Source organism: Acinonyx jubatus, chromosome A2 (genome assembly GCF_027475565.1).
Source record: "Acinonyx jubatus isolate Ajub_Pintada_27869175 chromosome A2, VMU_Ajub_asm_v1.0, whole genome shotgun sequence".
NCBI classification, from domain to species: domain Eukaryota; kingdom Metazoa; phylum Chordata; class Mammalia; order Carnivora; family Felidae; genus Acinonyx; species Acinonyx jubatus.
The window spans coordinates 158,257,499-158,271,080 of record NC_069383.1 but is presented as its reverse complement, the minus strand read 5'-3'; the positions used below and the strand labels follow the sequence as shown (position 1 = coordinate 158,271,080).

General features: G+C 56.4%; 1 protein-coding gene across 2 annotated transcripts in view; it reads right to left on the bottom strand.

Annotated features, from left to right (window-relative positions):
* Positions 1-520: 520 nt before the first annotated feature.
* COL5A3 (collagen type V alpha 3 chain) overlaps positions 521-13,582 on the bottom strand; it is a 35,694-nt gene continuing 22,632 nt past the window's right edge. For both annotated transcript variants that reach the window (XM_053219925.1, XM_053219926.1), the window contains exons 42-67: positions 12,850-12,957; positions 12,626-12,733; positions 12,476-12,529; positions 11,977-12,030; positions 11,227-11,334; positions 11,099-11,152; positions 10,842-10,895; positions 10,673-10,726; positions 10,483-10,536; positions 9,824-9,931; positions 9,169-9,222; positions 8,953-9,006; positions 8,603-8,656; positions 8,432-8,485; positions 8,151-8,258; positions 7,951-8,004; positions 7,429-7,482; positions 7,124-7,231; positions 6,759-6,812; positions 6,643-6,678; positions 6,155-6,208; positions 5,360-5,573; positions 5,159-5,271; positions 3,539-3,607; positions 1,566-1,805; positions 521-1,484 (exon numbers count right to left, since the gene is read on the bottom strand). In XM_053219925.1, the coding sequence (XP_053075900.1) occupies positions 1,338-1,484; positions 1,566-1,805; positions 3,539-3,607; positions 5,159-5,271; positions 5,360-5,573; positions 6,155-6,208; positions 6,643-6,678; positions 6,759-6,812; positions 7,124-7,231; positions 7,429-7,482; positions 7,951-8,004; positions 8,151-8,258; positions 8,432-8,485; positions 8,603-8,656; positions 8,953-9,006; positions 9,169-9,222; positions 9,824-9,931; positions 10,483-10,536; positions 10,673-10,726; positions 10,842-10,895; positions 11,099-11,152; positions 11,227-11,334; positions 11,977-12,030; positions 12,476-12,529; positions 12,626-12,733; positions 12,850-12,957 (2,223 nt within the window). In that variant the 3' untranslated portion in view covers positions 521-1,337. The remainder of the gene's footprint in view (positions 1,485-1,565; positions 1,806-3,538; positions 3,608-5,158; positions 5,272-5,359; positions 5,574-6,154; positions 6,209-6,642; positions 6,679-6,758; positions 6,813-7,123; positions 7,232-7,428; positions 7,483-7,950; positions 8,005-8,150; positions 8,259-8,431; positions 8,486-8,602; positions 8,657-8,952; positions 9,007-9,168; positions 9,223-9,823; positions 9,932-10,482; positions 10,537-10,672; positions 10,727-10,841; positions 10,896-11,098; positions 11,153-11,226; positions 11,335-11,976; positions 12,031-12,475; positions 12,530-12,625; positions 12,734-12,849; positions 12,958-13,582) is intronic.

Below are 13,582 nucleotides of genomic sequence, written 5' to 3'. Positions count from 1 at the left end.
AGCCAATGACTCCAGGACTAACCAAGATCAACAGAAAGATCTAGCTATTCCCTCTCTCTCTCTCTCTCTCTCTGTCTCTCTCTCTCTCTCTCTCACAAGTTTGATGTATTCCTAATAGGTTCACATTTTTTTCCAGCTTTATTGAGATAGAATTGACATATGACATTGTCTAAGTCTAAGCATACAACCTGTTGATTTGATACACTTGTATGCTGATCACAACCGTAGCATTAGCTAACAATGGCATCACAACACATAATTAAAATTTCTTTTTTGTGTGCTGAAAACATTTAAGATCTCTCTTAGAGATCTGGTGATTTTTGACTCTTCTTCTAGGGTTCTGAAATGGTAAACAGACCCATCGTCTCCGGTGAGTACCGTTATAATTGGTTTCCCCCACCTCCCAAAGCCACCTCTACCAAAAGACACTATTAAGACAGGTGGTGGCAGATAACCTCAGGTGAGACAAGAGCCTGACCTTAAGAAAGATATAGGCAGCACTAGATGAAAGACACAGGGACACAGTTCACTGGTTTATTCTCAGACTTGAGATGCCAAATATGCCCTATGGCCCCGGAGGGGTGGGGATCATGCTAGAATCTCTCTCATCATATCCCAGCCTTCCCTAAAGGAGGAAGCAGATTAAATATACAACAGAGGGGATTTTCCCTTTTAATACAGACCCAGGTATAAATAGGGCAGCACCATTAGGATCCTGACTCACCCCCACCATCTTGGCTCCCCCACCACCTGGCATGGCAAGGTGAGTTCGGGGAGATATGGGTGGGGGCAGTACTCAGAGCTGGGCTGAGGCAGTGGAAGGAGCACCCAGCTCAGTCCAGGGAAGCCCCACTCTTCCCTCTGTAGCCTGACTTCAGCTCCTTCACTGTGAACCCACCTGAAAATAGGAGTGAGCGAAGGGGTCCCAGCCTGGGATCAGGAGACATCCAGTGCTTAACTATTGGAAAGGGGAGCACCACCAGGTGTTGGGGGCACTGACCGAGGAGTGGGGAGGCAGGCATGGGGGGGCATTCATCAGCTCTGAGTTAGAAGTTCATTGCATGGGGCCTCGGGGGTGGGGAGCTGAGGGCTGGGCAGGCAGGCAGAGCCAGACTACAGTATGTCAGCTGTGGTGCAGTGAAGGGAGGCTAGACTTGAGCCAGGGGAGTGCAGCCCCCGGCCCCCTGGAACGGAGAAGGAAGACTGCTTGACCGTGATGAGCAGACCCTCCCCTGGCTCCACAGTCACAGGACACGATAAATACGGTGGCTTCAAAGCCTCAGCACCAAAAGTGCCCCGTCTGGGGCTCCCTCATTATCCCTCCCACCCCAAGACTCTCAGCTGCTAAAGCAGACAGGGCCCAGTTCAAACCCAAACTTCTGGTTCGTCTGGCCGAAGTCAGTAGCCGCCACATCCCACAGAGGCAGAAACCCCACTTGGGAAGAGCTGAACTCCAAGAGGGTCTTCGTCTGTCCCTTGCGGAGCTGGGAAGACAGAACGGTGAGTTAGCAGGAGGGCAGCCAAAGCCTCTCCCCACTCTGGCCGGCCCCTGCCCTTCCCCTTACCCGGCAGCCATCGTAGGGGACAGTGATGGTGGCTGCTGTCGTCTGGTTGAAGGACACCTCTTCCCCGTTGGCCCCGAGGAAGCGGAGGGAGCGGCCGTAGTCGCCTGCAGCTTCGTTCAGCCAGGCGGCAGAGTTCTGGCAGGAGTAGGTGAAGCTCTGGCGGGCTGTGGCACTCAGCAACTTCAGGAAGGTCATCTGCACCACGTTCACCGGAGACCCGTCAGCGTCCACGTAGGAGAACTGGGGGTGGGACAAAGCAGGAGGTGAGGGTGCCCCCAGTCACCCCTACTCCTTCTGCGGAGCCTCCCTCCCAGGCTCTCCATCCCCTGGCAGACCCACGACCTCTGCCACATCCCCTTTTTTGGGGGTGGCCTTACCCGCCATCCAGCCCCCCACGGTTCCCCTGTGAGCCCCCCGGGGTGCACGTGGCTACCGAGCACTTGAAATGTGGCCAATCAGATGGAAACTTTCAACCATGTTACTTAACTGTTTAATTAAAAATTTGTATTTATGCTTTTACTTTAATTCATAACTAATAACTGAGCCTCCATCCAGGTATCAGAGAACTTAGGTGTGGAACAACTCGAGTATGCGAATCTACTTTTTCAAAGGCAGATTTTATGAAATCTAAGTATGGATCAAGAACCTCCAATGAAATTTAGTGCCCAAATTACGATGTGCTATAAACGTAAAATATGGGTCAGACTCTGCAGAACTCGTAGGGGAGAAATTTTAAATGCCTCAGTAACCTTTATATTGATATGACACTATTTTAGATGCACTGGGTCAAATAAAATATATTATTAACATATCACGGGCCTGAGATAGCCTGCTGGGTAATACGTCCCTTCTGGCCTCCTTCTCATCTCTGTATCATTTCCATGTGCCCCTACCGATGTTTTCTGGAATCACCTCCCAGATAAAGTACTTGCAACTGAGTCTGTGTGGAAGGGTCTGTTTTGGGGGGAACCCAAACCAAGATACCCCCAGGTTATATTATAGCTTTGTTTCTTGGGTTCCTGTCTGCCCGCTTCCTTGGTTATGCTCCCGGTAGAGTATCAACTTCATGAAGTCAGGAACTGTGTTTATTATTTGCTGCTACATTCCCAGTGCTTGGCAGATACACGTATGTCATGTAAACAGTTCCCAAGCTGAACCCCAAATCCCCCCACCCATCAAACCTGTTCTTCTCATCTACATATCTCAGAATGTCACCAGACACCAGCCCACCAACCTTCTCCTCCCTCCCTTCCATTTCATCAGTGACTAGGTCCTATTGGCCTCTCTCTTAGATTTTCCAAGCCATGCCCTCCTCCCCACCCTCACAGCACCAGCTCCAGCCTGGGCCACCTCTTCACTCCCTTGGGCCAACATGCCAGTCACCGCCCCCTCCCCACCTGCCCTGGAAGCATTTTTCTAACTGAGAGGTTAGATTTGGGTCCTTCCCTCACTGAAACACATTCCATGGCTCCCTGCTGCTCACAGGTCTTTCTGGGGAGGTGGGCCTAGCCCTCACCTACCTCCCCAGCCTCTTTTCTTACCACATTCCCCTTCACACTTTCTAGAGCAGGGCGAGTGGCTTTTTCTTTCAATTCCCCAGACCCTCTTTTAACTCTGGACCTTTGTGTATGCTGTTCCCTCTGCCTGGAACACTTTTCCTTGTCCTCCCTAACTTGCTAACCCAGCTCATTCTTTAGGCCTCAGTTGATCTGTGACTCCTACCAGGACGCCTCTGGGACTTGCAGCACTGCCTCTGGATTTCCACCATACCCTGGGCTTCCTCCATTCACATCTGACGCTCCACACACCCTCCCCCGCCCCCAGTCTGCTACCCCTACCAAGCCTGCAATCACCATGAAGGCAGAGGTGAGTCTGCCCTGTTCCTCTCATCCCTCAGAGCCCCTCCTCCAACTCCCCATGCCAGTTCCCACCAGTTTTCATAACATCCCCCACCTCGGTCTCCAGCCGCTCACCTTCTTCCCTCGACGGAATGTGCTGTACCAGTTTCCCGGCTTTTCCTTGGACCAGGAGGCCATTTTCACCTGGGGATGGGAGGGGGTAGTCAGTGTAGATGGCCTGGGTGCCGGCCATGTCTTCCTGTATTTACCTCCCAGCACTGAAAGTTGCGGACTGTATACCCCGGACCCTTGAGCTGTTGTTCTCTGGCCATGGGAGTTGGCTTGGCCGGTGCACAGGGCAGACCATGGGGTTGGGAGTCCCTGCCCTCTGAGGCAGCTCTCCACCAATGACAAGAATGGATGGATAAATGCTCAGCTCCCTCTCCCTCCCCCACGTGCCTGTTCCATACCATCTCCCAGAAGTCTCCCAGTGGAACTGAGCCTTCAGTGCCCAATGGTGACATTTGAACCCTCATCGGCTGCCTCCCCCAGTCCCCTCTCACTTCCCCCCTCCTCTCCTGGTGCCTCCTGCGGTCTCCTCCCAAATAAATGACTCGCTCTCAAGTCTTTGTCTCACGATCTGTGTCTGAGGAACCCAAACCTGGATCAGTCTTCACACCCCTCCCCAACACCTCTGGGCCGGAGGAAGCTGAGCTGGAGGGAGAGGCTCAGATAACAGCAACTGTTTAGAGATCAAATCCTACATGACCTCGGGGTCTGAGCTTGTCTGTATTCCCATCCACTAGTGTGTAAGGGTGCGGGGGAGGCGGAGGGTTGAGCTCCCACTAAACCAGGGCTCTGGCCAGTCAAAAATAATCATAAATAAGAGGGACATCACCATGCATTCTTGCAGGTTCTGTGCTGGCTACATACTTTACCAGCAGCAGAGGCATTAGCACAGCACCGCCCATCATCAGTGTCTAATCAGTGTTCCTGATACATTGCATCAGCACTCAACTGTACAGCCAGTCCATACCTTCCTGAGCTCCGTTTTGCAGATGAAAAAAACCCTGTTCCCCCCAGTTTATATCCCAACCCGGGGTTCTAGAGTTGCTGCTGCCTGCCCACTGCCCTCTGCTGCTGAGCCTGATGGAGAAGCCCAGTATTCCTGGGGGCCCAGGTGGTCTCACCTCCCAGCCCACAGCCTGGAGGGCAGTGAGTCCACAGGCCCCTCAGATAGCGGATCAGGAGGCAGTGCCTACAGGAGGTTAAGGGCTGGGACTCTGGAGCTAGCCTGCCTTGGGTAATCCTCGGGTAACTTCTCTGTGCCTTAGTTTCCCTCTCTGGGGGATGATGGCAGAACTGGGCCTCAGTGTTGATGCAGCTAAGTGCTCAGAACAGCCTGGCACACATAAAGCACTATTTAAAGATTTGCCACCATTATTGTTTCCTTCACTAGATTTTCTCGTAGAGGGTGAGCTCCATAAAAGCAGAGTTTTGTTTTGTTTGATTCTCGGCTGTGGTCCCAGACCTCCAGACCTTCAGACCTTCACAGGCTTTGGCATACAGCAGGTGCTCAACAAATGTCGGATGAAGTTAGGATAAGGTCCCAGACAAAGCCTGTGTGTGTGTTGGGCAGGGAGGGGAAGCAGGGGACAGCCTTTGGTGGAGGCGGAAGGACGGGCCCGGGTGAGACGGCTTCCGGTGCCCTCTTTCTCCCTGCGCCCCCTGCCCCCACCCCGCCCAGGCACTCACGGTCTCAAACTTCTTGTCGGGATAGAGGCAGGTCTCTCCTCCAGCCGTGAAGTTGCAGAAAACCCTGAGCGCGTCCCGCGCACAGCCCTGGTTGGGGTCAATCCAGTATTCCCCTGCCGCAGAGCCAGGTGGGGTCAGTGAGTCGGGGGCGGGACCCGACGGCTTCCTGCCCCCGGGGCCCAGGCAGGGGCGGGACCTCACCATCCGGCAGGTGCGGGTGGTTGCGGTGCAGCTCACTGCATACGAGGCCCGGGCGCTCAGCTGTGCCGGGAGGGCGCCGCATCTGCTCCAGTTCGAAGCTCAGCGACGTGAGCGAGGCCAGCACCTCCTCCAGGCCGCCCTCCGGGCCCTCCAGGGGCACAGAGCGCCGCCGCCGCCGCCGCCGGCGCAGCCCGTGCAGCTCGGCCGGGGGACCCTGAACGGGGGCGGGGACGGCAGAGGGGAGAGCAGAGATGCGGGAGGAAGAGACAGAAAGAGAGACAAGCAAAGATGAGAGAGACAAGGGAGGCAGAGAGACACAGGGGTGGGGATAGATAGGAAAAGGGAGAGAGAGATCAAAAAGGGACGGGGCCATCGAGAGGCAGAGACGGACAGGGACACATAGGAGGGAGAGAAAGAAAGACGCAGTGATGGGGAAAGGCCGAAGCAGTAACACCGTGGAGGGATCCGCAAGGTGAGGTAAAGAAAGCAGAGGGAGAGAAAGAAACAGAGACAAAATTGTCAACAAGTATTTGAAATAGAGACAGAGGCCAGGAGAGATGGAAGGGACGGAGGGAGAGATGGTGGGGGAGACAGAGTCAAGCAAGACAAGACCCAGTCAGAGCCCCCATGGGTGTTCCCCTAAACCCTCCAACAGAGCCGCATCCTCCCTCAGCTTTCAAGACACCTCCCTCCCCACCTGGGTGCCCTGAGCACCTGCTGTGTGCCCCACCCAGTTCTGGGCACTTGGGGACCCAGTGGGACAGACACTCCCAACATACTCCCTGGGGAACCTACCGGAGGGCCAGGGGGCCCAGGGGGGCCAGTGTCGCCACGGGGACCAAAGGATCCCTGTAGAGAGAAGGCACTTGGGAGTGAACTCTGTCTATGGAGACCCCTGCCTGCCAACACACACACTCACACACACACTCACTCACTCACACAGCACTGGGGGAGGAAACTGCAATTTTTTAGCCCCAACTATAAAACACTCATTTCCTTTCCACATTTTAACATCTCCGAAATCAAAATCTAACAAATCTTTGGCAAGTCATAGTTTCCTTGTCAGAACTGTTTTTTCTTCACAGTAGTTTCTAAAATAAGGGTGCATCTCACAATCGGTGGCATTTTAGATTTGATAAAAATGCAAAGGTAGGTGTTGAGTAAACAGTCGAATGCATGATTGAATGAGTAAACGAATGAATGCAAAGGGATTGAGGGTGTGGTGACGTTGAAAGGGGTGGGAAGCCGGGATGTGGGAGCCTGAGGGAGCAGTGCATACTCACCGGGGAACCTTTTGAGCCCTTCTGTCCCAGAGGACCCTGTGAGGTAGAGACAGGGAGGGCTGGAGTCCCAGCTGCCCCACCACGGTGACCCCACCCCACAAACCCCTCTTACTCACCGCCACACCTGGGGGCCCAGGGGGGCCCAGAGAGCCGATGGGACCGGGGGGACCCTGAAGAAAGGACACCAAGGTCATCACTGATGGGGTTCACCCCTGTGATCCAGGCACATCCCCCAGACAAGCCTCCAGTCCCCTCAAAAAACAGGCCACAGACACAGCCTCCAACCCGCAAATCCCTAGATGGAGACACCCCCCCCCCCCCCGCCATTTTCCCCAGACACAACTCTTATCATTCTAGACCAGGCTTCCCAAGCCCCCCACAGTCTCCAACCCCCACAGTCTCCAAATAAGCCCCAATTCTGCCCCCCCCCACCCCTTCCTCTGAACACATTCTTTCCACTTGGGGTAGAACACACACTCACGGGTTCTCCCTTGGGGCCGGGGGGGCCCTGCACGCCTGGCAACCCCTGATCCCCTTTCTCACCAGCTTCCCCAGGGGGGCCGATGAGGCCAATTAATCCAATGTGGCCCTGGAGGACGAGAGAGGCACACACGGGGAAAGAAATATGGTGGGGGCATTGCTGGAGGATTTTTCTTCTAGAGCCTCGGGGTAATGAGGTTGGGAGCAGAGGAGACCCCAGATTCTCAGCCCTCTGGCCGGGGAGGGAGGTAAATGTGGAGGAGACAGAGGTAACTGGGGGAGAATAATGGAAGGAGGTATCCTTACTTTTTCCCCCTTGGGGCCAGCATCTCCCTTCAATCCTGGAAGGCCAGAGGGCCCCTGGAAGGAGAGTGAGGCTCAGTTAGTCAGGCTCAAACACAAAATCTCAAGGTTCATGTGGGTGATTGGAGGGTAGTCAAATGGGAAATTACTCATGTTTCAAATGGGAATTACCAGGGATGTGGTCATGGGGATGGTCAGGAGAGAGGGGTGACGACAAGGGATAATGAAGGGCTGGCTGGAGGAGGTCCAGTATGAATGGTCCGTGGTCAGGATCGCCGTGGGTGGTCAGTGTTGACTATCAACATAGATGGTCAGTTTGGCTTGTCATGATGGTCACTGTGGTCGGTATAAACCACCAAGATGGAGGGTCGGTATAGACCATCAGGATAAGACCATCAAGATAGATGGTTAGTACAGGTGGTCAGATGGACTGTCAGTGAGGGGTGAGCCCACGGCACCAGGTGGCCACTGGATGCCCAGTGTGGTTCTCCATGCCGAGACACCAGGGACAAAGAGGTCTCTTACCAGGGGTCCAGGAGGGCCCATCAGTCCAGGAGGTCCCAGGAGGCCTGGTTCACCCTAGGATGAAGCAGAACGTGGGGGTGCTGCACTCGGCCAGACCCCGTGTAGATGCCCCCACCGCCCTCCAGGGTCAGCCACCTCAGGCTGTGATTAGAAAGCATAAGGTGGGTCACACACAGAGGGTCTGATCCCACCCTACTCACCACAGGGCCGGGGATCCCCCGAAGACCCTCAGGCCCCACACGTCCAGGGGGCCCTCGAGCCCCCACTGGGCCCGTCATCCCTGGGGGCCCGTCGGGACCTGGCTCCCCCTGAAACAGACCAGGGCAAGGGAAGGGCGGGAAGTGTCAGACAGTTCCTTCCTCCTGGCCTCCCAGCCAAGAACCATCAGGGAGGGGGAAGGAATTGGGGCACCCATTCTGATGGCCCATCTGTTGGCCGAGGATCAACACGGGGACCCTCCCTGGGCAGGGGGGGTACTCACCTTGGCTCCTTTCTCCCCTTCTTTGCCTTCTGGACCCATGCGGCCTGAAGGACCCTGAGGAGGGAAAGAGTGTAGGAGGGATGCTTTGGGGGTGAGGGGGCCTGTGGGGGCCTGTGGGGGTGAGTGGATCAAAGCTGGAGCCAGGTCAGCCAGGAGGCAGGTCTCACTTACCCTCTTGCCGGGGGGCCCAGGGGGGCCAGGCTCCCCAGAAGCTCCAGGCGGACCCTATGGATATGTAACAGTACCAGGGTAGTATTAGCTCACGTCGGTTGAGCAGGGCTATGTGTCATATGCCTGTGATCCCAGGACGGCCTTCCCCAGACATCCCCACAGCACCAGCCGTCTCCCACCTCCTCCATTAAGCTGCTCACCGTCCGTGGTGACGGCCCAGAGCGGCAAAGCAGGTGCTGTATGGGGGCCCTGGGTACCTCATCAGCCTACTCCTCCGGCCCCCCCAGTCTACCCACTCACCAGCCCCAACCCCCCTCTGCCAGCATGACATGCTTTGCTCCCCCACTCACCGGTCCCCCAACATCACCAGGGTCTCCCTTCTCTCCTGGGGAGCCGTCTATACCCTGTGGGGGATGGGAGGGGTCATGGAGGCAATACGAGTTTGGGGTGAAGCTTGGGGACACATAAAGCTTATGTGCTCCCCTGACCTTGCCCAAGTCTGTGGAGGGAGGCGAGATTGGGGCAGAATTAGGAATATATTGTGGGAGTGGGGGGCTCACACACACCGAAACTCCTGGGTCTCCGGGGGGGCCTAGATCTCCTGGGAGCCCAGTGGGGCCCTGGAAGACAGAATGACAAATAATCACATTTCTGAATTACCGAGCATTTGTCTGACAGGTGAACAGCGCCCAGGCACAGCTTGGGCTGCTGAGGACACATAGTGAACAAAACACAAAATCCCTGCCCTGGGAGAGAGAGCTTTCTACAGTCTAACACGTGTAGGCGGTGACCTAGGGGCATCACATGCATCACCTCACTTCATCCATCAGGTGTCTCCCAGCCCACGACTCAACAGAACTGACCCTCAGAAAAGGGGTGAGATGCAAACTGAGGTCCCACAGACTCCGGAGCTCCTCACTGCCCTGCCAGCCACCCCAAGCCCCACTGCCATGGCCGGGGGAGGGGGGGCGGTCTCAGCCTCCACCCTGGTGCTAAATCCTACATCAGCCCCAGCTCTGTTGCCAACATTTCCAGATTGGTTCTGTGTGGAAGCAACTTCCACCCCATCCTGTGACATACAAGCGTGCCTTTGGTCATTGTCAGCCACGTTCTGGGTGGCTCGGGGGCCAGCAGGTTGGAGGAGGGAAGCCCTGCTCTAGAAGTCGGGGAGCAGGGTCAAGGCCCCTCCCCATCTCTGCCTCCTCTTCTCTGAGGACTCACCACGTTCCCTTTGACTCCATCCTCTCCAGGGGGGCCTTTCTTGCCTGGGGGTCCAGCAGCCCCAGATGGACCTGAGTCCCCCTTTTCACCAATTTCTCCCTTGGGCCCCTTTGTAGAAATAGAGGTTGGAGGTCAGAATAGCCTAGACAAGAGTCCAGGGTCAGGGGTCAAGGGTCAGCATCCCTGGACTCAAGAATCTGGGTAGTCTGGGACTTCCTGGGGCCAGGGGTCAGAGTAGCCTAGACTGTCCAAGAGTCAGAGGTCACAGGATCTAGGACTTATAGGAGTCAGGGGCAAGGATGGCCCAGGTGCTCGGAGATCATGACCAAGTTTGGTCTAGCCCACATGCCACATTGGAGTGAATTAGAAAAGGGGATCCCTCTGGGAAGTTCATCCCCAACTCAGGGTGTATGGCTTGGATCCGAGCCCCCACCCCCTCTCTCAGCCCCACACCCTTGTGCAGTGTACAACCTGAAGAACTCTGTGTAGCAGCCCTATCTGAGACCTTCCAGGGCTTTGTCATCAAGACAACTGGGGCTACCCATAGGTCCTGGGTCAATGGGTGACTCTGGTCTGCCCAGGGGTCAAGGTGCCCCAAGATGCCCAGGGGTCAGAGGTTCCCTGAGATGGGTGCAGGGGCACAGGACACAGTCACTCACAGGGATGCCTGGGGCTCCTGGGGGTCCTGGGTCTCCAGCCTCCCCTGGCTCACCCTGTAGGAGGCGAAGTTGAGCGTAAGGAGAGGTCTGATTATGACAGACAGAAAGGAGCTCCCCAGAACAGCCACCCCCAAGCAAGACTGGCTGTGCCTTCCCAACCCTAGGCAGTCCCCTGCCCCTTTTCTCTCACCTTCTCGCCCACAGCGCCCGGTTGACCAACTCCCCCAGGCAGCCCTGGAGGGCCCTGGAGAGACAGCAAGGGGTAGAAGTGGGACTGCAGGATGCCAACAGCCCCTTCGTGGGAAATGGATGTCCCCACCTCTCAGGCATCCTGCCCACCCCCCACAGAGGGTCCTCACCTCCGATCCACTGGGGCCATGGGGACCCCTAGGGCCTGGAGCTCCATGGGGACCCTGTGAGACAGTCAGAATAGCATCCAGTGACCTCATGACCCCTCAAAGGCACCACTAACCACAAACACCATCCTTAATGCTGGTTCCCAGCATCATCTTAAAATGACAATGTGCCCTGTGACACCACCACCTCCAAATCAGGCTAACGGTCACCACCACCCTGCTATCCTCGTGCCCTCCCACCTTCCCCAGGTTGTCCATACCATGGACCCTACATCTCCGACCTCCCCTTTCTCTCCAGGAGGGCCCGGCAGTCCCTGTGGAACAAAGAAGCAAGATTGGAGCACAGAGTGTGGGGAAAGAGGCCACGCCCCCAAACTCAGACACACACCTGCAGGCCAGGGGGGCCAATCACCCCAACGAAGCCTCTCACTCCATCATCTCCCTTCTGCCCAAAGAGGCCTGGTGGTCCCCTGCGTCCCTGAGCCCCATCTGCTCCCTGGGAGAAGGACAGAAACAGGGCACAGTGAGGGTGTGGGTCAAGGGTTGGAGACAGGGTCAAAGTCAGGTTAACGGTTGCAGTCAGGTTTGGGATTAAGTTTGGAAAGGGTCAGGGTTGGGCTTGGAGGTGGGGGAACAGGTTAAGGGTACAGAGTTTGGGAATTAAGTCAAGAGTTGAGTCAAAGTTTTCAGATGGGCAGCGAGTGGTGAGATGGGCATTGGGTGGTGGGTTGAGGTCAAGGTCATGAGCAGCGTTCAGACGAGGTGGAGGTGAAATCTAGGGTCGGGCTTGACATTGGGGCCAAAGTCCGATTCAAAGTTTGGGTCCAGGTTTGGGGTCAGCACTGGAGGGTGGGTCAAAGTTGGGCTTCAGGGTAGGACTGGGTCAAGGCTCAGATTTGAAGATACAGTTTAAGCTGGGATTGAGGTTCAGGTCATAAGTGGGGTTGAGACTGGAACTGTGATGCCCTTCAGGGTTCAGGTTGAGGTTGGGATCGAGCCAGACTCTGGGATGAGTTCCTGTTGGGTGTCATCACAGAGGGGTAGGGGTGGGGTTGAGTTTGGGTCTGGGTCATGGTGGAGGACACTGTCCCTTCCCATCTGGGATCCAGGCAATGGCCACAAAGCCAAGAGCACTCACCGGGGAGCCTGGGTGTCCCACGGGACCCCGTACCCCTGTTGGTCCAGGCGGGCCCTGGGGGAGGGAACACAGCCAAAAACACCTCAAATTCAAGATTGGGAGCGTGCTCAAGATGACATTCACTGCTCCCACTGCCCCCACCAGGAAGCAAGAGCTGCTTCCCCCACAATCCTGTCGTCCTAGCCACCAACAAGTGGGATCAGATACAGACATCGTCCAATGCTTGGGTCACTAGGACTTTTCCCCAGAAGTCCCTCCAGGGACTGAGCTGGCTCACAGATGCAACGCTTTGGCTGAAGGTCCTAGAGGGAAGCTGGGGAGGTGATGCCCAGGGCCATGCAGAGTCACAGACAGAGAGATGGCCACCAAGGAAAGGGACAGGAGAGGGTAGCCATCTCAGCACCCTTCCCATTCCCCTGGGGTCCCAGCTATCCCCCTCATCCTTCACATCCCCCTGCCTTCCCCCAGGCCCACCTCCCTCACTGGGCCCCACACTCACCGCATCCCCTTTATCGCCTTTGCTCCCTTTGTTGCCAGGGGCACCCACTTCCCCCTGCAGAGGAAACAGGTGAGGGAGGACCAACATGGCCTCTCCCTACCCTGAGCCCCCCAGCCCCTCCTCCACGAGCTCTTGTGTCCGTGAACTCACCTTGTCCCCATCCTCACCAGAAGGCCCAACAGCTCCCGGCGGTCCAGGAAGCCCCAGGGGCCCTGGGATCCCATCTTTGCCGGTGGGGCCAGGGGAGCCACGTTCGCCCTGATGGGGGAGTGGAAGAGGGGATGGTCAGGGGCCAGGGCAGAGGTGAAGGTCCGGGGATGTGGGGGGTGCTGGGTCCTGAGGATGCTTGAGGACTGTAGCAGGCAGGCACTTACCGGGGACCCCTTCTCGCCTGCAGGGCCAACAGGGCCTTGGCCTCCACTTTGGCCAGGAAGCCCCATGCCTCCTGCCGGGCCCACAGGACCCCGCTCCCCAGGAGGGCCCTGGAAACAGGGGTGAGAAGTGTGGGGAAAATAGCAAAAGTTCTCATGGATAGAGGGGGTTTCAAGCCACCAGGCACTGAGGCAGGTAGTTAACCAGCGTCATATCCATCTGTTCCCTTCCGCACAGTGGCCAGAGGGACACCTGAGTCAGGGTACACATGTCCCTCTGCCCACAGCCCTCCACGGCTCCCACCTTACTCAGGGAAAATGCGAAGTCCTCCTGGTAGCCCACAAGGCTCTGCACGAGTTGCCTCATCACCTCCTGCCCTCTCCGCCTCCCACTCACCCGTCCTCACTTCTTTCCAGTCACACAGGCCTCTTGAGCATTTCCTCCAACATGCTAGCACACTCCAACCACAGGGCCTTTGCACATGCTATTCCCTCTGCCTGGAACACCCTTCCCCTGTATATCCGCATGGCTCCTCCTTCACCTCCTTCAGGTCTCAGCTCAAATGTCACCTTCTCAGGGGGCCTTCCTTGACCAACCCGTTTCAACTGCTCCCTCCCTACTCCCCCTTCTCCGTGTCATGCATCACCAACTACAACAGAAGCTCCAGGAGAAGGGAGGTTTTTATATGTTGATGTCTGGCATGCAGGCAAGTATGTGTCAGACGGATCATCTCAC